This window comes from Ciconia boyciana, chromosome 9 (genome assembly GCF_034638445.1).
Source record: "Ciconia boyciana chromosome 9, ASM3463844v1, whole genome shotgun sequence".
NCBI lineage: Eukaryota > Metazoa > Chordata > Aves > Ciconiiformes > Ciconiidae > Ciconia > Ciconia boyciana.
In genome coordinates, this window is record NC_132942.1 from 10,670,112 (window position 1) to 10,688,829 (window position 18,718).

An 18,718-nucleotide genomic window follows, 5' to 3' on the forward strand; every position below is an offset into this window, starting at 1 on the left:
TTACACGGGGACGGGGAGCAGAGGGGCTGGAACCCACGCGTGCATTGTGGGGTACTGCACCACCAGGAAGGCCGGGGCAGTGGGTAGTGTGCTGCTCATCCTCAATAAGGGTACCGGTGTGCCAGGGCTGGGGTGCGGGGGAACGGTGTCTGGGGCTGGGACGCCCCGAAGGCACCGGCGCTCTTTAGGACCCAGGGGAGTGGGACGAGGGACGGGGAACGGGGGACGGCGGAGCCGCGGGTCGCGACGGCGCCGCCACCTCCCCCCCGCCAGGTGGCGCGCTGTCGCGCAGCGCTGCCCTCTCACAAAATGGCGGCAGCGGCTTCACCTCGCCGGGCCTTTCCCCCCTCCCTCCTTCCCCCCCGGGCAGGGGCCGGACGGGCCGCGCCGCCATATTGGCTGTTGTCCTGGCTGCGGCGGGCGGCGGGCCGCGCTCGCCATGACTCGCAGGCGGAACAAGGCAGCGGCAGCGGCGAGTGGCTCCGGGCCTCGCCGTGAGAGGGTGGGGGGTTCCGACGCTGGTCCTCCTCCCCCTCCTCCGCCACCGCCACCGGAACCGCCCGCCCCACCTGAGGTGGTGGTGGTGGCGGCGGGCAGCAGCGGGGAGCCGGGCAGAGCCACCGCTCAGGTACTGGGTTAGGCCCTGCGGTGGGGAAGGGGCTGTCTCTGAGGGGTTTTCGGTCGGTGCGGGGATGGGGCAGGGCCCGGGGGGCCTCCGGCCCCCCGGGCCTGCCCCATCCCCGCACCGACCCCGGCCTCGGAGCATCCCTGAGGCGCCCCCCCCCTTGGTGTCCCCCATCCCCCTCTTCCCGGTTTTGGAGGGTCCTCTGCGCCTTCGGGAGTGGTGGTGGGGAAGCCCCGGTGGGGCCGTGCTGCTGGGCTGCACCTTGGGTGGGGGGGACACCACGCTGAGGTGAGCGGGGAAGATGGGAGGTGAAACCCAAGCCCTTCTCTGTGGGGCTTGGCTGCTTTGGGATGTGGGAGCCACTTTTTACGGCATCTTGGGGCTTGCGTGGGGCTGGGATGGCTGCGCGGGCAGGGCTTGCCCTTGGCTTTGCTGGGCTGGGTGGTGGAGCCGGGTTGTGGCCTTGGGTTGCGGGTGTGATGAGCCGCAGCGGGACTTTGGGATGCCTCTGGCAGATGGCCGGGGTGTTGGGGGCTCCCCCTGGTTTGTAGCATCCTGGGGACTCATCTCTCCCAGCAGTTAGGGAAAGCTGATCTCGGCCTTTGCTGGGGAGGGTGAATCAGCCAGCGAGCCTGTCCCCCACCACTGCATGCTACTCCCCCCTGGCATGACCAGCAGCACTCAGCAGCATGAGAGCAAAGGGCTGTGCCAGCCCCAGGGTCTGTGCGCCCCTTACTCCGTCCCTGCGCGTAGGGAGATCTTGCAGGTCTGCTCAGGAGACCCGTGTGTGCTCTGGAGGGCAGAGCCCTGGGCTCGGGGACAGGCACGCTCACCCGGGTGGCGTGGCGTGCTTCAGGGGGTGTTCCCACAGCTCCTTCTTGTGGGAAGGTCCAGCCCTGCCACGGGGCGATGGCAGGTGGCTTGAGCATCTGCCGAACAGGCTGCGGGCTGGTTCCCGCGCCTCTCGCTGCCTGACGTCCCTCGACGCGCCTGGCTGCTGCTGTCTGCTCTGGGTCGTGGGCAGGGAGCCCGGGGGTGGGTCCCAGGTCCAGACGTGCTGGGTGGGTTGGGGAGAGCCATCCTCTTGCCTGCTGTGCGCAGCAGTGGCTGCGTCTGCCCCTGCTGAGACACGGGGTGGCCTGGGAGCCCCCTCCTCCCCGTGGCCGGCAGGGCGGGTGGGCAGGGGAGCTGTGCCCCCCTCTGCTCTCCTTGGCCTCTGACCTTTGCTTCACCTTGAGCCTGGGAGACGCCATCTGTTTCGCAGCAGCAGTTCAGTGTGCGGCTCATTGTCGCGGGGCCCCGCCGCGGCAGCAGACAATGGGGGCCCCCTTGCCCGCGCCACGCTGGGCTCGTCACGGCTGTCAGGCCTCTGGCGAGCCTGCGGGCTGCAGCCCGACTCCTGCCGCAGCGCCGGGTGGGAAGCCCCGACCTGGCAGCCCTGTGTGGGGAGAGCGTGAAGCAGTGCCGGGGGCTGCACCCCACCCCGGCACATCTGCGCCGCCGGCTGCGCAGAACAAAGAGGCGGGCGGGAGGGCCTGGGGCACTCGGGTAATGCAGTGGGGGGTCTGTGGTGAGCGAGGAGGGGGGTGGTGGCTGCCGGACCCCACTTCGTATCCCTGTGTGGTGATTTCTGTGGGTCTTGCAAGTCCCCCCAGTCCTAGCGTACTGGAGGTGCAAGTGGGAGCTGCTGGTGGCCTCGCAGCCTGGCATGCTGGTGGTGGGGCTGGCTCTTTAGCACAGCATGATCTTCCCAAGGGTCCAAAATGCTCCCAGCTGGCACATGGCAGGCTGGCAGCAGCTGGGCAGCCCGAGGCTGCTCTCCTCCAGTGGGAGAAGGTGCAGTCCCACATGTAGCCTACAAGAAATTCTCTGGTTTGGTGTCAGTGTCCTGAGGTCCCGTTTCCTGCCTCATCTGTCCCGCACCTGCGCCAGCCTGGAGCACTGCTGCGTGGTGGCTCATGCCTGAGCTGACTTGTGGTCTGTGCGTCCTTCTGCAGGTGCTGCCCACCGCCAACCAGTCAGTGCAGACGTGCTGCCTGCTCTGTCACCGGGAGCGCAAGGACTGGGGAGGACCATCCCACAATGGGCTGGTTTCCCCAGGCGAGAGGCTGCCACCGGACTTTGTGCCAACGCTCGTGCAGAACCTCCTGGGAGAAATGCCACTGTGGATCTGCCAGAGCTGCCGGAAGAGTGTGGAGGAGGAAGAGCGGCGGGCGGTGCAGGAGCAGGCCCTGGCGGTAAGCGGTTACGGAGCTGGGGTTGGAAGGGCCGGGGCTGTAGCTCCTGGGACCGCAGCATTGACCACCCTATGGCACTGGCTGGGTGTGCAGGTCCCCTCCTTGCTCAGAGCTTAGCGCCTCAGACATCCCAGCCTTGCTGCTTCCTGCAGCCACGCTGCCCTCCCCAGGGCTGCTGCTGGCTCCTTGGGGAGGGACCGCAGTGGGGCAGAGCACGGTGCTGTGGAGGCTTGTCTGGCAGCCTGTGTTGTGTTGGAGCTGCCTGCCTGGCGAGGCTGGCAGTGCCGCTGCTTCTCTGCCAGCCCTGCTCCACTGTGCATTGTGCCGTGTCCCCCTCAGCCCCAAGGCTGCTCCTCGCCTTTATGCCGGGTCTCCCCGGAGCGGCAGCATGTGGCAGGGCAAGTGCCTGCCTGTGTGTGGAGCTCAGAGGCAGAGCAGCTCCCTCCTGCTTGGCTTTATTTAACCCTGGCCTGGTTTGAGCAGGACTAGAGCAGATGCGTGGCCCTTGGCATGGCCCGGCCATGCTGGCAGGGGCCCTGGGAGCCAGGCTGTGTTGCTGTTGGATGGACAGGCCATTTGCTGCTCCCGAGACAGCGACAGGAGGAGTTTCCATGTGCTGAGCCTCTGCCTCAGGGCAGTGGAGGGGGTCTTGGTGCCGATGCCCTGAGGCCAAGGGCCTCCCGCCTCCCCTCCCAACCTGCTGCTGCTTCACTCTGTGTTTTCCTTGCCAGGTCTCGTTATCCCACACATCCTGCAAGTCGCAGTCTTGTGGGGGTGGCTCCCACTCCTCTTCCTCCTCCTCCTCCTCTTCTTCCTCCTCGTGCCACGGGAACTCAGGGGACTGGGACCCCAGCTCTTTCTTGTCTGCTCACAAGCTCTCGGGCCTGTGGAACTCGCAGCACACCAACGGGGCTGTGCAGGACAGCCCCCTCGGGGCCCCCCCTGCTGCACTAGGTGAGTTGAAGCCAGCTGTGGGGTTGAGCAGAGCTTTCTGCCCAGTCCTTGGCTTAAGCAGTTTCCTTGTGGGCACCCAACTGGTGGGCAGGGGAAGGCAGGCTGGGCCTCTGAATGCCAGCGCCAGCAGGATGCCTGGGTCTCTGCAAAGGCAGAGGGTGCTGGGAGCCAGCCCTAGCTCTGTTTTCCTTCCAGGTGACAAGCACCCCAGCCTCGCTCTCTCTCCGGAGTGCGCCAGCCAGGCGCCTGCCGTGGCGCCGGGGCTCAAGGCCTGTCCCTACAGCCACGCAGCCTCCCCCACCTCCAGCAGCGCCGCCCCGGGCTCGCCTCTGCCTACCTCACTCGACTTCTGCAAGACGCTGCCGAAGCAGTTCAAAAGCATGTGCCGGAGGGCCACCCCGCCAGGTGCATGCCCAGGGGCAGGGCCGGCCTTCTCCTCCCAGCCTGCTGCTCCACACAGCCCTTGCTGCCCCAGTGCCTTCCCCTTGCTCTGCTCTCCGTGGGGCAGGGCTGAATCCTGTGGGGGAGATGGGGTGCCGCTGAGGACCCTTGCGAGCAGGGATGGCTTCTAGCCCGAGCGCCCTGCTGCCTGGGGGGAGGCAGGGTTTGTCCCATGGAGAAGTGGCCTGTGCAGAGGTGGTGGGTGGCTCTGAGCTTGGCCCTGGCCCACGCGGGACAGCCGATGTCTGACCATCTCTGCTCCTGCCCCTCTGCAGGTGAGGCCTTCCACTCCTCAGAGCATCATCAGCACTCGGACCTCACTGCTCCTCCCAACAGTCCCACCGGCCTCCCCTCCCAGCCGCCAGCGCTGATCCCCTCCAAGCAGACGCCTGCCCATCCGGGGCCCTTCGGCTCCCCCCACCACGTCCCGCTGGGCACTTCCCCGCAGGCTGCGCTCTTCCCTGCGCCCAGCGTGCAGGCAGCGGCCCCGAAGCCGGTGTCTGAGTCCCCTCCCGCTGGCACAGTCTCGCACAGCCCGGGGTCGTGTAAGAGCCCTCACCTGCCCCCTGCAAACGTGCCGCTGCTGAAGATGCCGCCTCCGCTGTCGGGTTGCACTCATCCCTGCAACGGGCACTGCAGTACTTCGCTCATCCCTCCTCCTGCCTCCCACCAGCTGCCCAGCACGAACAGGTGAGTAGAGGAGCCCTGCCTGCTTCCAGCCTCTCTCCTCGCTGGGCAATGCGCCCTTTCTCCCACCCCTGCCCACGGATGCGCTTTCCCCTGCGGAGGGACTGACTGCCCTGGCGTGGTGGTGCAGAGAGCTGCTGTGTTTGTGGGCCAGTTCCGCTGCTGCAGACCCCTGGTCTCTGAGGGTTGAGCTCTTTCTCTCCCCACGTGTCTTCTCCCTGCGGTTGTCCTTTAGTACTGTGGTGCAGAAGAGACTGTGCTTGCTCCTCCTCCAGCTAAAAGACCCAAAGGAACCGTCCGGTCAACCTGCTGTTGGCCAACAGGACCTTTGTCAGTGAGACCCGTCGGGCAGCTGTGACACTGAGCAAAGGTCCTCAAGAAGATGAAGCCTGTGGACTTGTGGTTCTGCTCGCCTGCTCCCCTGGCCCTCTCTGGGCTGCCTGTGCCCTGGAAGAGAGCACGCTGAGTCGCGGGCGCTGGTTCCTCTCCGCTGATTAGCGCTCCCTGCGGAGGGCCAGCCAGGTCCCGAGCTGGAGCTCGAGGAATGGCGCTGTGGGCCGTGCCCTGGCCTCCAGGTCTCTGAGCTGGGTAGTCTGTGCCTGTGGGAGCCGGGCCTGCCTGCACGTGGGGATGTCTGGCAGCTGCATGCAGTTCCAGCGTTTCTCACCTGTGCTACCTGCTGCCCCCAGTGAGTACCGCTCCCTGCCCTGGAATCAGCTTGTGGCCTGGCAGGGGGACACTGCTTTCTGGAGCTCTGGTGCGCCAGCCTCCTGCCTGCCAGAGGCCCTGGGGGGCGAGGAGCTACAGATGTCTTCTGCCGTGGGCTCCTCTGGCATCTCCCCCGGAGGAGGAGGATGCAGGGGAGGGGGTTTGTCTGCCCTGCAAATCCTTCTGCTCGGGCACAGGCTGCCCTGGGAGGGGTGTTCCTACACGCGTAGTGTGGGGCAATTTTTGAGAACCCCTGGCTCCCGCTCACCTCTCGCCCTTCTCCCCTTCTCCTCAGGGACCCCTCTTGCAAAGGGCACAAATTCCCAAACGGTACCAGCTGCCACCCGCCGCAGCCGTGCGAGGCAGATGAGGGGCTCGGGGAGGACGAGGACAGCAGCTCAGAGCGCAGTTCCTGCACCTCCTCCTCCACCAACCAGAAAGACGGGAAGTTCTGCGACTGCTGCTACTGTGAGTTCTTCGGCCACAACGCGGTGAGTGAGGGGCTGGTCTGCAGCCACCCCCGGTCCTTGCGCTCCGCTCTGCGGTGCGACGTTACGCAGTCCGTGTGCCGAGAGCGCGGAGGTGGGCAGGTCTGGCCATGGCTGTTCCCTGCTGGCGTGTGCATCCCCCGCTTTGTTTCCATCCTGCCTCATCAGCCTGCTGGTCCCCTTGCTCCTGACTCGCAGCCACCTGCCCAGCCCTGGGGCTTGGCGCAGCCAGCCAAACCCTGTGGCTTTGTGGTGGAAAAGAGTTCGGTGGGGGCTGTGCCGACTTGTCTTGCTGAGACCTCGGGGAAGGGAGCGGTTGGGGAGGTCGATGGGGGACTGGTGGGGGAGCCAGGGCTGCCTGTGCATCACGCTGGCTTCGCGTGTCTGCCCGGCTGACAGTGCTCACCTTCTGCAGCCCCCGGCCGCTCCCACAAGCCGCAACTATGCCGAGATCCGGGAGAAGCTGCGTTCGCGCCTCACCAAGAGGAAAGAGGAGCTGCCGCAGAAACTAGGGCACAACAGCAGCTCAGGAGAGCCTGCTGTGGACCACCGCAACGTGGACGAGCTGCTGGACTACATCAACAGCACAGAGCCCAAGCCCTTGAACAGTGCCAAGGCAGCCAAGCGGGCACGGCACAAGCAGAAGAAGAAGGTGAGGCCGGGCAGAGGGAAGTGCTGCCTGGGGCAGGCTGCAGGAGGGAGGTCAGGGCAAGACTGTGCCCCTTGCAGAGCTTTGCCTTCTCTCCCTTGCATCCATTTGGTTTCTTGAACTCTGTGTCCTTTGCTGCCCTCTCCCCTGAGGTGACAGCAGCACCCGGCTCCGTGCAGGGCTTCCCCTGCCTCTGTTCCTGCAGAGGGTGGCCCAGCCCTCCTGGGCACTTTGGGCTGCGCTGTCGTACCTGTTCCGTGCCACGTCTCTGACAAAGACCGTGCATCTGTGGCGGGGAGAGGCAGTGCTGTGATGGCTCGTGCTGGTGCCTCATGCCCAGAGCGGTGTCCGGTGTGCAGTGTGGTAGCTGTTGCAGTGCCCATGGAGGACACGTGACAGTTTGGGGGATGTGGAAGATGTGGGGCAGCTGTGCTGAGCGCTGGCCCTTGGGTTTGCTGCCTGACAAAGCTGGTGCACGGCTAGCCCCGTGGCCTGCGCCCCTGGCTCTGTGGCCCAGGCCACCTGATCCTTGTGGCACCTGTGTTGCAGGAGAAGGAGAAAGCCCAGCTGGAGGCAGAGGCCCAGAAGCGGGCAGAGCGCACGCCCGCAGGCAGCCAGGCCAGGGAGCCAGCCGAGGAGAAGCTGCTGGAGTGGCCAGAGCTGGAGCTGGAGCGGGTGAACAGCTTCCTCAGCAGCCGGCTGCAGGAGATCAAGAACACCATTAAGGACTCCATCCGGGCCAGCTTCAGCGTCTATGACCTCAACCTGGATGTCAACGACTTCCCCAAGAAGGCAGCTGTCCTGGAGCAGAAGAACCTGCTCTCCCACCTCAACGGCTCCTCCGACCTGCAGGACATAGACCTGGCCCTGGCCCCACTCAGCCTGGGCCCCGCCAAGAGCCACGCGCTGCTGCGGGGTGAGCTGGGCCCCCGATGGGGCGAGGGGCCTGGGGAGCCGCCGCCAGCCCCGGCGGCCGAGAACGGCGTGGTGAAGCGCCTCAGCGCTGTGCCCAGTCTCTCCCGCATGATCTGGGTGCAGTCCAAGGCTGCAGACTCTGCCGCGGATGGCAGCGGGCTGAGCCCAGAGCCCAAGGAGGGACCGCAGCTCAAGGGGCCGGAGCCGCTGGAGCCGGTGCCCGCCGGCAGCCGGCAGCGGAAGAACAAGCGGCAGAGCGGGCAGGCAAAGAAAGGGGAGGGTGCTGCTGGGGTGCCCGGTGGCCAGGCCCGGCTGGAGAGCCCTGGTGCGAAGGGGCAGGTGCTGGGAACCAAGCACCCTTCCAAGGCTGGCGCCCCGGAGCCGCAGCGGGCAGGCGGCTGTGCCGAGCCGGGGGAGAGCGGCAAGGGGCAGCCCTGGGGCTGCGGCGGCGCCAGGCCGGAGAAGGAGCGAAGCAGCGAGTGGAAAGGCCGGAGGGGCGAGGGCAAAGCGGAGCTGCCGGAGCCGGCACAGCAGCAGCCGCCTGCCCCGGCCGCAGGGGACCGGCAGCTGCCTGCCCCCCCTGCCCTGGGGGGCTCCCCCCAGCCCAAGGGCAAGAGCAGGAAGAGCCGGAACAAGGTGGAGAAATCCAATACCTCGATCGGTGAGTGCCGGGAGCGCCGCTCTGCGTCGCCGTCCTCGCGGTGGCCCCTTCCCCAGCTGTCCTGCCAGCCCCCTGCCCGTCCCGCCTGCCCCGCCGGCAGCGCTGACCCTCTGTCTGCTCTGCTTTGCCAGATGACGTGTTCCTGCCCAAGGACCTGGACGGGGCGGAGATGGACGAGACTGACAGAGAAGTGGAGTATTTCAAGAGGTGAGGGGGCGGCCCCGGGGGCCCGAGCCCTGCTGGCGGGGGGCAGAGGGGCCGGTGGCTGACCAGGGCTGGCGGGGGGCAGAGGGGCCGGTGGCTGACCAGGGCTGGCGGGGGGCAGAGGGGCCGGTGGCTGACCGGGCTGTCCTCTCCCTGCCAGGTTCTGCCTGGACTCGGCCAAGCAGACGCGGCAGAAGGTGGCGGTGAACTGGACCAACTTCACCCTGAAGAAAACCACTTCCAGCGCAGCCCAGTGAGGTGCGGGGGGGCTGCCCCCCACCCACGGCCGCTCGCCTCTCCTCACTGTGCCCCCCGCCTCGCCTCGGTGGGGTCCCCTCCTCCGCGGGGGGCCCCGGTGCTCTCCTGCCCCGCGGGGGACCCCGGGGCTCCCTCCATCCTCCTCCTGCCCCCCCCCCACGGGGTGACCCCGGCCGTCCCGTCCCCCTCTCCGCGGGTGCCCGGCTCCCTGCGCCGCGGGGAAGGACCGTGCTGGACCCAATAAAGAACTTTTTAATTTTTTATTTTATTTAAACCCCGCTGTCTGCTGCTTTCTGCTGCGCCCGGTGGGGGCCGGGGAGGGTGTGGGGGGCGCCACCGTGCGCCTTCTGCACAAGTTTGGCCATCGAGGCGACCCGTCGGGCCCTGTCTCCGCTCCCGCCGCGTCCAGCGCGGGGCGTGGCAACGCGTTGCTGGGCGACGGCGCCCGTCCCCGTAGCCGTCACTTCCGGCGCGCGGGATTTGCATCCGGGGCGGCGCGGCTGTTGCGCGGAGACGGCGCCATGGAGGCCGGGGCTGACAGGAAGGTAGGGCCGGGCCCAGCCTGGCCGGTACCGACAGCCCTGGGGTGCCGGGCGGGGCTGGTGCCGTCCCGGGCCGGCCTCACCTCGCGTCTCCCCACAGAGGCAGCGGGAGGAGGCGGCGGAGTCGTCCGACCTGTCCGGGGAGGAAGATGACGACTATGTGCCCTACGTGCCCGTCAAGCAGCGCAAGCAGCAGATGGTAACGGAGTAACGGGGCCCGGTGTAGCCCGGGGGGGGGAGTGGGGCTCTGAACGTCCCTCCCGACGCGGGGCCTCTCACTCCGCCTCCACCCGCTTCCTTCCAGCTGCAGAAGCTGCTGCAGATGCGGCGGAAGGTGGTGTCGGAGGAGGAGCAGCGGGACAGCGGGAGCGAGCAGCGGGGTGATGAGGACGACATCCCCCTGGGGCCCCAGTCCAACATCAGCCTCCTGGACCAGCACCAGCACCTCAAAGAGAAGGCCGAAGGTAGGGGAACAGCTGGCGGTAGGGCCAGGTGGCTTTCAGGAGGGACCAAAACCTCCTCACTGTTTCCTTGACTCTCCCCCCAGCTCGGAAGGAGTCAGCTAAGGAGAAGCAGCTGAAGGAGGAAGAGAAGATCCTGGAGAGTGTGGCAGAGGGCCGAGGTGAGCGGTGGGAGCCCTGTGTCTCTCAGACCTGTCTGCAGAGCTGTCAGGGCAGCAGTAGGGGTATTACCCACACTCAGGGATGTTCACAGCCAGGATGTGACAGGAGGTCGCAACAGGATCCTTCAGTCAGCATCCAACTGCCTGGCTTAGCTGAGACGGTGCTGTGGCAGGCCCCTAGGCATGGCAGGCTGCAGCCTTTGGTGTTCCTGTACCCAGAAGGCTGTCAGAGGTGCTGCTTTTCCTCCTCTGTCTTCGGGCACAGTCTCCCAAAGCGTTAGCCCGAGTAGTTCTCTGCTGAGGACAAGTGCATCTGGAGATGGAGAGCTTGCACTGATCTCGTCGGCTTTGTTCTTGCAGCTTTGATGTCAGTGAAGGAGATGGCAAAGGGCATCACCTACGATGATCCGATTAAAACCAGGTGTGTTTCACAGTACGGAGGTTGTCTTCCTGAAAACATTGCTTCCTTGCAGCTGAAGAGAACTAGAAGCTGTGCAGCCTCGCAGGAGGAGCGCTGCTCTGCAGCCACTGCTTTCTCTCTTGCTCCACTGCCTGGCTTCTTACCGCTGTACATAACATTGAAGGCTGTTGAGTCACCTTGAATGTTACTTTATATACAGTTAAGATTTTCTAGAGTATGTTTCTGTTAAACTTGAAGACTAGAGGTGAATCTTCAGATCTTGGAGGTGACTAAGCTAGAGAAAGAGGCTGGGGGAGCCAACAGAGCCAGCGCTGCTCAAGGCAGTGTCAGAGAGATGATTGAGATGTGTCAGAAAGATTTTGGCGTGTTCTGTCCACCACCCATAGACTGTTCTCAGCTGTGAGCTTGGGACTTTTTACTGAGACTTTGGGGAAATGTTTAATGCATGGAACTAGTGTGGATCTGCTCCCGTGCTCACACCATGAAGCCCCTTGGACTGTTTTCCCTGGTGGGATGTTGGAGCCTGACAGGGAGTTCCCCATGGCCTATGTGGGGGCTGCTGCGTCTGGAGCCCCAGCCTGATTCTGCACCATGACCTTTCTCTGTTGTCTTTGCAGCTGGAGAGCACCTCGTTACATCCTGGGCATGTCGGAGGCACGGCACGATCGCGTGCGCAAGAAGTACCACATCCTGGTGGAGGGGGAAGGCATCCCGCCCCCCATCAAGAGCTTCAAGGAGATGAAGTTCCCAGCAGGTGGGCCAGGAGAGGAGCCTGGTAGAGTCAGGGACAGCGTTTTCCTGGGAAATGTGCGTCAGTGAGCGAAGCTGTTGGATCCTTAATGCTTGGTCTTAGTGGGGTCGCAGCTAAATTCCCAACAGTGGCTGTGTCACCTAGCTGCTGGCCCAAGGGGTGTTTGTCGCTGGTGGGAGAGCTGCTGCTGGAACGTGAGTAGGAGGGAAAGAGGGAGAGAAGACTTCAGGTCACGAATGTGTGTGTCCCTTGTTCTCTGACAGCTATCCTGAGGGGCCTGAAGAAAAAGGGAATCCAGCAGCCAACACCCATACAGATCCAAGGCATCCCCACAATGTGAGTGCTCTGTCCCTGTGCCAGAGTGGGGAGCGGTTGCTCCCTACAGCCCACCCGGTGGTGTGTACCGAGTGCTCTTCGCTGGTGACAGATGTGCCCCGTCACCTTGCTCAGCCCTGGAGGTCTGAGCCATTCTGTGATGCTCCTCCTCACCATCAGCCCCATTTCTCTGCCAGCCTCTCGGGAAGGGACATGATTGGCATTGCATTCACTGGCTCTGGGAAGACCTTGGTGTTCACACTCCCGGTGATCATGTTCTGCCTGGAGCAGGAGAAGAGGCTGCCATTTTCCAAGCGAGAGGGACCCTACGGACTCATCATCTGTCCCTCGGTGAGTGTCGGGGGCACGGTGACAAGCGGGAGGAAGTTCTGATTGATGTTCAGTGGCTATCCCAGATCCTCCCTGCACGGAGGTGTAGGAACGAGTAAGTTTTGTCTCCGCAGCGGGAGCTGGCCCGGCAGACCCACGGCATCATTGAGTACTACTGTCGCCTGCTGCAGGAGGACGGCCTGCCCCCGCTGCGCTGCGCCCTCTGCATCGGGGGCATGTCTGTCAAGGAGCAGATGGAGACAATCAAACAGTAAGACCTTCTGGGGGGGTTGTGGGGCTGGAGCTGTACTCTGTTTTCTGGCAGGGGACTAAGGGGTGGCACCCTGGCTGGATGGCTTCAGGAAGGTGCGGGGGCAAAGGTGATGTGCCAAGCAGGCGTTACCTTCCCTATGTGTCGCTGTGTGGGTGGGAATCCAAGTGCCTGACTGTGGCCTTCTCTCGTCCCGCAGTGGTGTACACATGATGGTGGCAACCCCTGGCCGCCTGATGGACCTGCTGCAGAAGAAGATGGTGAGCCTGGACATCTGCCGTTACTTGGCCTTGGATGAAGCTGACAGGATGATTGATATGGGCTTTGAGGGGGACATCCGTACCATCTTCTCCTACTTCAAGGTACTAAGTTGGCATGATACGAGCACCCTGAAGCTCAATCCCTGCACCTGCCTGGTTAGGTGAGTGCTAAATCCTTGCCCGCACTGCGTTCCCTGTGCAGGGCCAGCGGCAAACCCTCCTCTTCAGTGCCACAATGCCCAAGAAGATCCAGAACTTTGCCAAGAGTGCCCTGGTGAAGCCCATCACCATTAACGTTGGGCGAGCGGGTGCTGCCAGCCTGGATGTTGTGCAGGTGAGGTAGTTGGGAGCTCCCCCGTGCCTGTGTGGGAGGCCAGCACCATTCGTGAGGGCACTTGATGCATCCCTTGTCAGGGAGCTGGGGTTCATGGCCCTCCTTCCCAAGAGGTTAAGGCATACCAAGCAATGGCAATTTCTCTGCTGCCTGCCTGACTCATCTCTGTGCTTGTTCCTAGGAAGTGGAGTACGTGAAGGAGGAGGCCAAGATGGTGTACCTCCTTGAGTGCCTGCAGAAGACCCCACCACCCGTGAGTAGTGCACTCTGGCAGCATGGCTGGGGGCAGCGCGGGCACGCCGCAGCCCCGGGGCACGGGTGGAGCTGACGATGGGGTCGCAGCTGTGATGCTGCAGGGCTCTGCCGTGGGTGGGGTAGGCATGTGAGTGAGCTGTGCTCCACGTATGAGCAGGTCCTGGGCTCAGAGCTGTTGTGTGTTCTGCTCAGCAAGAGGGAATGGGTTTCCTGGGGGGCTGTGCTGGTGCCAGCAGTGCCAGCCCGTAGAAGGGCAGCTCTTCCACGTTGTCTGTGCTGCTGCAGGTGCTGATCTTTGCAGAGAAGAAGGCGGATGTCGATGCGATCCATGAGTACCTGCTGCTCAAGGGTGTGGAAGCTGTGGCCATCCATGGAGGGAAAGGTCAGTGAGGGTGTCGGGGAGTCCTGGGCCATGGTATGGTCCTGCCTGACCCTGCTCCTGCCAGGATGGCACGTGGCCACGGGAGGTCCCAGCGTGCAGCAGTTTGTGATAGTGTGAGGAAGGGCTGTGGCAACGTCGGGAGCGAACACCGCGTTGTGTGTAGCAGGCATAGACATAGTGCAGGTCCCTGTGGGACCTAGAGGTCCCTCTGCTCCTTTATTTGGGGAAAGGCTGCATAGGCCCTCTCACTGGGGAAGCCCTGGTTGAGCGATGCTTGGCTCTGAGGCCATAGTTGTTGCCACAAGAGGTAGGACTGGGAGCTCTGCCCTTGCTGATCTTCTCTGCTGGGCCTTTGCAGATCAGGAGGAACGGACAAAAGCCATCGAGGCCTTCCGGGATGGGAAGAAGGATGTCCTGGTTGCCACTGACGTCGCTTCTAAGGGCCTGGACTTCCCAGCCATCCAGCACGTCATCAACTACGACATGCCGGAGGAGATTGAGAACTATGGTGGGGACTGGGCCCCGTGCGGGACCAACGAGGGCGCGGTGGGGTGGGTGCAGAGGCCAGCAAGGCTCTGCGCTTCTCTCTGCAGTGGCCGGGGGCAGGGATGGTCTGTCACATTGCATTCATCCAGGCCTGATCCTGTCTCTTTCTCCACAGTTCATCGTATCGGGCGTACAGGCCGTTCAGGCAACACTGGCATTGCCACCACCTTCATCAACAAGGCCTGCGGTGAGAAACAGCTTGGGGCTGGGGGCTGCCGGCGGGGAGGCTGTGGCTGTAGGAGGCAGCTGGGCGGTGGAGCTGCCTCTGCCTTGGCAAGGAGGGTGTTCCTGAGCAAGCAGGGACAAGTCATGATGGCCTGTGGAGGGGAGATGGTGGTGTGAGGCAGTGTCCCCCACCCCTGCTCGGGCTGTGTCTGATCCGTGTCTCTGCCCCCAGATGAGTCGGTGCTGATGGACCTGAAGGCCCTGCTCCTGGAGGCGAAGCAGAAGGTGCCACCTGTGCTCCAGGTGCTGCACTGCGGGGATGAGACCATGCTGGACATCGGAGGTGAGAGACCCCGGGCTGGCACAGGGACCTCCTGCAGGGCTGTTAAGAGACGTGGGCTGCGGACAGGACCCCCAGCTCCCAGGGCGGTTCCTGCCTGCCTCGGTGCTGTCGTTGCCTGGCCATGCGGGCAGCCCAGTGCTGCGGCAGGGGGGAGACGCTGGCGTAGCCCCTCTGCTTCTGGGGTGGGGGCCACTCTCCTGGTGTGGCACGGCTCCCTCTGACCTCCTCCCTCCTGTTGCAGGCGAGCGGGGCTGCGCCTTCTGCGGCGGCCTGGGCCATCGCATCACTGACTGCCCCAAGCTGGAGGCGATGCAGACCAAGCAAGTCAGCAACATTGGCCGCAAGGACTACCTGGCCCACAGCTCTATGGACTTCTAGCCTGGGGAGCGTGCTGCCCAGCGCTCCCCCTGCACAGGCCTTGGTTCCCTTTCAGCCGGGGCAGTGCCCCAGCTGCTCTCACCTTTCCCAAGCCCAGGTGCCTGTCCTGCACTGCTGTGGCCCCTTTTCTAGGCATTTGGCCACCGGGGCTGTTGACAGCTCAGCCTGATGAAGCTCCTGCCCCAAGAGGAAATGTGTGGAGGTGTGCTGCAACAGCCCGTTATGTCAGCGGCGCATTGGGCAAGCAGGTAGCGGTGCCTGAGGGGAGGAGGAAGCCCCAGGTGGGGTTCCTCCCCACAGTGATCTGTGGTCGGCTGCCTGCTGCCCTTGCCAGCCCCCTGCAGTGGTGTGGCCAGGGTCTTACATCGTTCCTCTCCAAAGCCCCTCGATTCCTCCAGGACCGTCCCCCTTACCTGGTTTTGTGCATCTTGGCTGGTGGCTGTTCGCATATCCCCCGAATGCGCTCTTGCGCAGCCAGGGCGAGGTGGCGCGTGCTGCGCTTGTGTCGGGCGGTCCCTTCTGTGCTTCCTGCGCTCTGCCTGCGCGCGTTCTGGCCCACTGCCCCTCTGCGAGGGGGAGGGCGGATGGACGGACACCTCCTGTGGCCCAGCCTCTGCCCCTCATCCCACACAGCAAAAAGGGGAAGTTGCTGAGAGAAGGAAGTCTGCCCCATGCAGTTGCTTCTGCTGCAGCAGTCACATTTTCTCCGCTGCTGGTAGCCCGAGTCCCCGATCCTTGCGCTGGCTGCCAGGGCGGCACTGGGCCCATGGAGAGACCAGTGAAGGATGGGATCCTCTATGTGCAGCACTGCAAATTTGGAAAGGTAAAGGGTGGATTTGGGGCTGGGTCCAGGGTTTGCCCTGATCTGTCTTGATGCCAGGCCTGGGGCTGGGCCCTCAGCAGCCTGGGAAGGGGGGACTGGAGCCAGACCCCTCGGAGCTGGCCCGGGGCGGGGGGCGCCCGGGGCTCTGCAGCCCAAGGAGCGGGGCTCTCCCTGCGGCCCAGGGGACTCGTCCGTGCAGGCACCTGCTTGGGCTCGCCCCTGCGCTCAGGGTCCCTCTTCTCGCTTGGTCACCACACGATTTGCAATGAAACAATAAATGCGTATTAATGAGGTGCAGCTCCAGCGTGTGTGTGTGAGCGGGGCACTGGGGCAGCACGTGGGATGTGGCTCTGCACCCAGCCCTCCTTGCGCCTGGCCCTGGGGTGCCGATGCCATCCGTGGGGCACCCCTCGTGGCTTGGCCTGCTGCCCCAGGCCCTTGGGGCGGGCATCGAGTGCCGCAGCCCTCTGGGCATGATGTGGGTGACATGGGAGTCCCCACAGGGTCGAGCCAGCTCCAGGGAGCTGTGAGGTGGGTGTTGGCGAAGCAGATCCCACTGGCGTGCTGGCCTTGCCTTAGCAGCATCCTCTCTGCCATAGCGGGGCAGCCATGCCCCAGTGGGGGCTCAGTGGATGTGCCGGGCTGCGATCACGCTCTGACCTCCCTGCTGAGTGAGAGCCAAGTCCTGGAACTGAAAGAGGCAGGCCCTGCGTGCACAGGGCCGGTGCCCTGCTGCGTAGGAGGCAGGCGAGCTGGCGGTGGTGGGTATTTTGGGTGCTTGGCTGCATCTGGTTTCTGCAGGGTGGAGGCTCTGCTGCGCTTTTGAGGTGTGTAGGGGCACGCACCCCCTCTATCCCATGACGGGCTGGGAAGCTGCTGGTGCTGCAGAGCCTCCCCTGGGAGGAAGCGGGCTGCGAGCTGCAGGCCCTGGCTGTGCTCGGCAGATGTGAGGCTGCCAGCAGGAGCCTCAGCAGCTCAAAATGGCTTTAATTTGCATCAGGGTCTGTCCTGAGAACAGCTCGAGAGCTCAGCTGCAGCGGCGGCAGGCCGGCACTTGCAGCAGGGAACAAAGAGCAGGACCTGGTGCTCGTCGAGCCGGGAGCGAGCATGACTCACCCAGCGAGCCATGCCGAGCTTGCTCGGGGCAAGGTCCCCCCTCGATCCAGCTTTGGGACTGCCCTGCCCTGCAGCCCCAGGGGTCTGCACTGGCCCCGGCTCTCAATGCCCTCCTGCAGCACCCGGCGGGTGTGGGCAGGGACCCTGTGCCCCCTTCTGCACCGCAAAGTTCTTCCCCAGCACTGCTGGCCCCGCATGGAGGGCAGTGCTGCGAGGACGCAGCAGGCAGCTCTCTGCTGACCTATTTTTGACCCTGCCTGTGCCCTTCCCACACCACAGAGGTCCTGGAGGAAGATGCGAGCCCAGCTCTTTGCTGCCAGCCCCTCCGGCGTGGCCCGCATGGAGAAGTTCGACGTGCGGGATGATGGCACGGCGCTGGAGAAGACCTCCCTGCGGCGGTGTGCCCGCCGGGTGATCCGCCTCTCGGACTGTGTCTCTGTGGGCCCGGCGGGCACTGAGAGCTGCCCCAAAGCCACTGCCGCCTTCTACCTCACCACCACCGAAAAGAGCTACGTGATGGCGGCTGAGCAGCGGGATGAGTGGATCACCCAGCTCTGCCAGCTGGCCTTCCAGGTACTGTGGGGTCCGGCATAGCCAGGACCCCTCGTGCTGCTCCTGGCTCGGGTGAGCCAGGGAGCTCTAGGGTGTGTGGGCAGGCAAGGGGGGCTTATGCTCCCCAGTTTGGGGGCTGCACTCACATCCCTCTGTTTCAGGGTGCAAAGGAGGCGGCGCAGAGCAGTGCCAGGACCCAGCCCAGCCCCACTGTCCCCATGGAGGAGAACTCTCTCTACTCCTCCTGGCAGGACCGTACGTGCAGGGGTGATGGATGGTGCTGGGGTGGGCTCCAGCTTGGCACTGCGGTGCTGACCCCTGTCTTACTCTGCTCCCACAGTGACCGAATTCCCGGTGCTAGTGGTCCGGACGGACGCGGCTGCCCGCTGTGGCCTGCACGGGCACTACCTGCTCTCAGCCCTTCCCCAGAGCCTGACGCTGAAAGACCCGCAGTCCCGCCAGCCTCTGCTCACCTGGCCCTACCCCTTTCTCCGCAAGTTTGGCCAGGATCAGGTGTGTGCCTCCTCCCTCCCTGGGGCTGCTGGCTGCCCAGGGCAGGTGCCAGCCCCTCATCCTGCCCTCTGGCCCCGCAGAGCATCTTCTCCTTTGAGGCTGGCCGCCGCAGCGACTCCGGCGAGGGCACCTTCACCTTCAGCACCCCACGGGCCCTGGAGCTCTGCCGGGCCGTGGCCACCGCCATCGCCTGCCAGCAGCAGAGCAAGGATGCCCCGGACCCCCGGCTATTCTGTGCCCCGGACCCCCAGCTCTCCGCACAGGGCCTCGAGCCCCAGCCCTGGGGCCCCGGGGCTGAGGAACCCCAGCCCAGCCCACCCCTGGGGGGGGCACAGCCTACCTCCCACCCCCCTGCCAGCCTTCTCTGCTTCCCCCCACCAGAGGCTGCAGGCCCCATCATCTACGCCTCCATCGCCCGGGGCCAGCAGCCCCTCTTTGGGCCAGGGCCACGGGGCCCTAGCGAGCCCTGGGCTGCAGGGAAGCCGCCCCCTGAGCATCTCTATGAGAACATCTTCACTAAGGAGCCGGGTCCTGCCGGGGCAGAGGAGGAGGATGAAGAGGAGGAAGGGCAGTGGGAGCTGGGGTGCCGGCAGGCCCCTGAGGGCCACAGCAGTGAGGCGGGCCCCCTCTATGACAACCGGGCCGCCCTGGCCCAGCTGCCGCGGGGCAGCCCTCAGTCCCCCGAGCAGCGCTGGGGCCGTGGGGGGCAGGAGGTGCCGCCAGCGCGCCCCGAGCACAAGCCCCAGAGCAACCTCCGGGCAAAGCTGGTGCGGCTGCTCAGCCGGGAGAGCCCCGGCCCGCGGGACTGGGTGTGAGCCCGGGCCGGATGCCGTTTGGTGGTGCGGTGCGGTGAATAAACAACCTGGGCCGGACTGGGCTCTGCCGGTGCTGGGGGGGCGGCGGGGCCGGTCCCGGGGCCGGTGCTGCGGGGGCGGCGGGGCCGGGGCCGGGCGGGGGCAGCCTGCGCCTCCC

General features: G+C 65.0%; 3 protein-coding genes across 3 annotated transcripts; all 3 read left to right on the top strand.

Annotated features, from left to right (window-relative positions):
- The first annotated feature begins 377 nt into the window (after positions 1-377).
- On the top strand, positions 378-9,105 carry FAM193B (family with sequence similarity 193 member B). Its single transcript, XM_072873068.1, has 10 exons — positions 378-628; positions 2,623-2,862; positions 3,594-3,816; positions 4,012-4,221; positions 4,533-4,947; positions 5,948-6,143; positions 6,556-6,792; positions 7,339-8,365; positions 8,497-8,572; positions 8,730-9,105. Exons 1-10 carry the CDS (start codon positions 440-442, stop codon positions 8,824-8,826), a joined length of 2,910 nt encoding a protein of 969 aa, XP_072729169.1. The 5' UTR covers positions 378-439; the 3' UTR covers positions 8,827-9,105.
- Positions 9,106-9,269: 164 nt separating this feature from the next.
- On the top strand, positions 9,270-15,497 carry DDX41 (DEAD-box helicase 41). The gene is made up of 17 exons (XM_072873070.1): positions 9,270-9,372; positions 9,470-9,568; positions 9,674-9,833; positions 9,917-9,991; positions 10,352-10,412; positions 11,030-11,166; positions 11,427-11,499; positions 11,676-11,829; positions 11,943-12,079; positions 12,279-12,441; positions 12,542-12,673; positions 12,855-12,926; positions 13,214-13,310; positions 13,669-13,818; positions 13,972-14,043; positions 14,254-14,364; positions 14,606-15,497. The coding sequence occupies exons 1-17, from the start codon at positions 9,349-9,351 to the stop codon at positions 14,740-14,742; spliced, it is 1,854 nt and encodes a 617-aa protein (XP_072729171.1). The 5' UTR covers positions 9,270-9,348; the 3' UTR covers positions 14,743-15,497.
- Positions 15,498-15,508: 11 nt separating this feature from the next.
- On the top strand, positions 15,509-18,692 carry DOK3 (docking protein 3). Its single transcript, XM_072873081.1, has 5 exons — positions 15,509-15,565; positions 16,961-17,254; positions 17,395-17,488; positions 17,574-17,746; positions 17,827-18,692. Exons 1-5 carry the CDS (start codon positions 15,509-15,511, stop codon positions 18,559-18,561), a joined length of 1,353 nt encoding a protein of 450 aa, XP_072729182.1. The 3' UTR covers positions 18,562-18,692.
- The last annotated feature ends 26 nt before the right edge of the window (positions 18,693-18,718 follow it).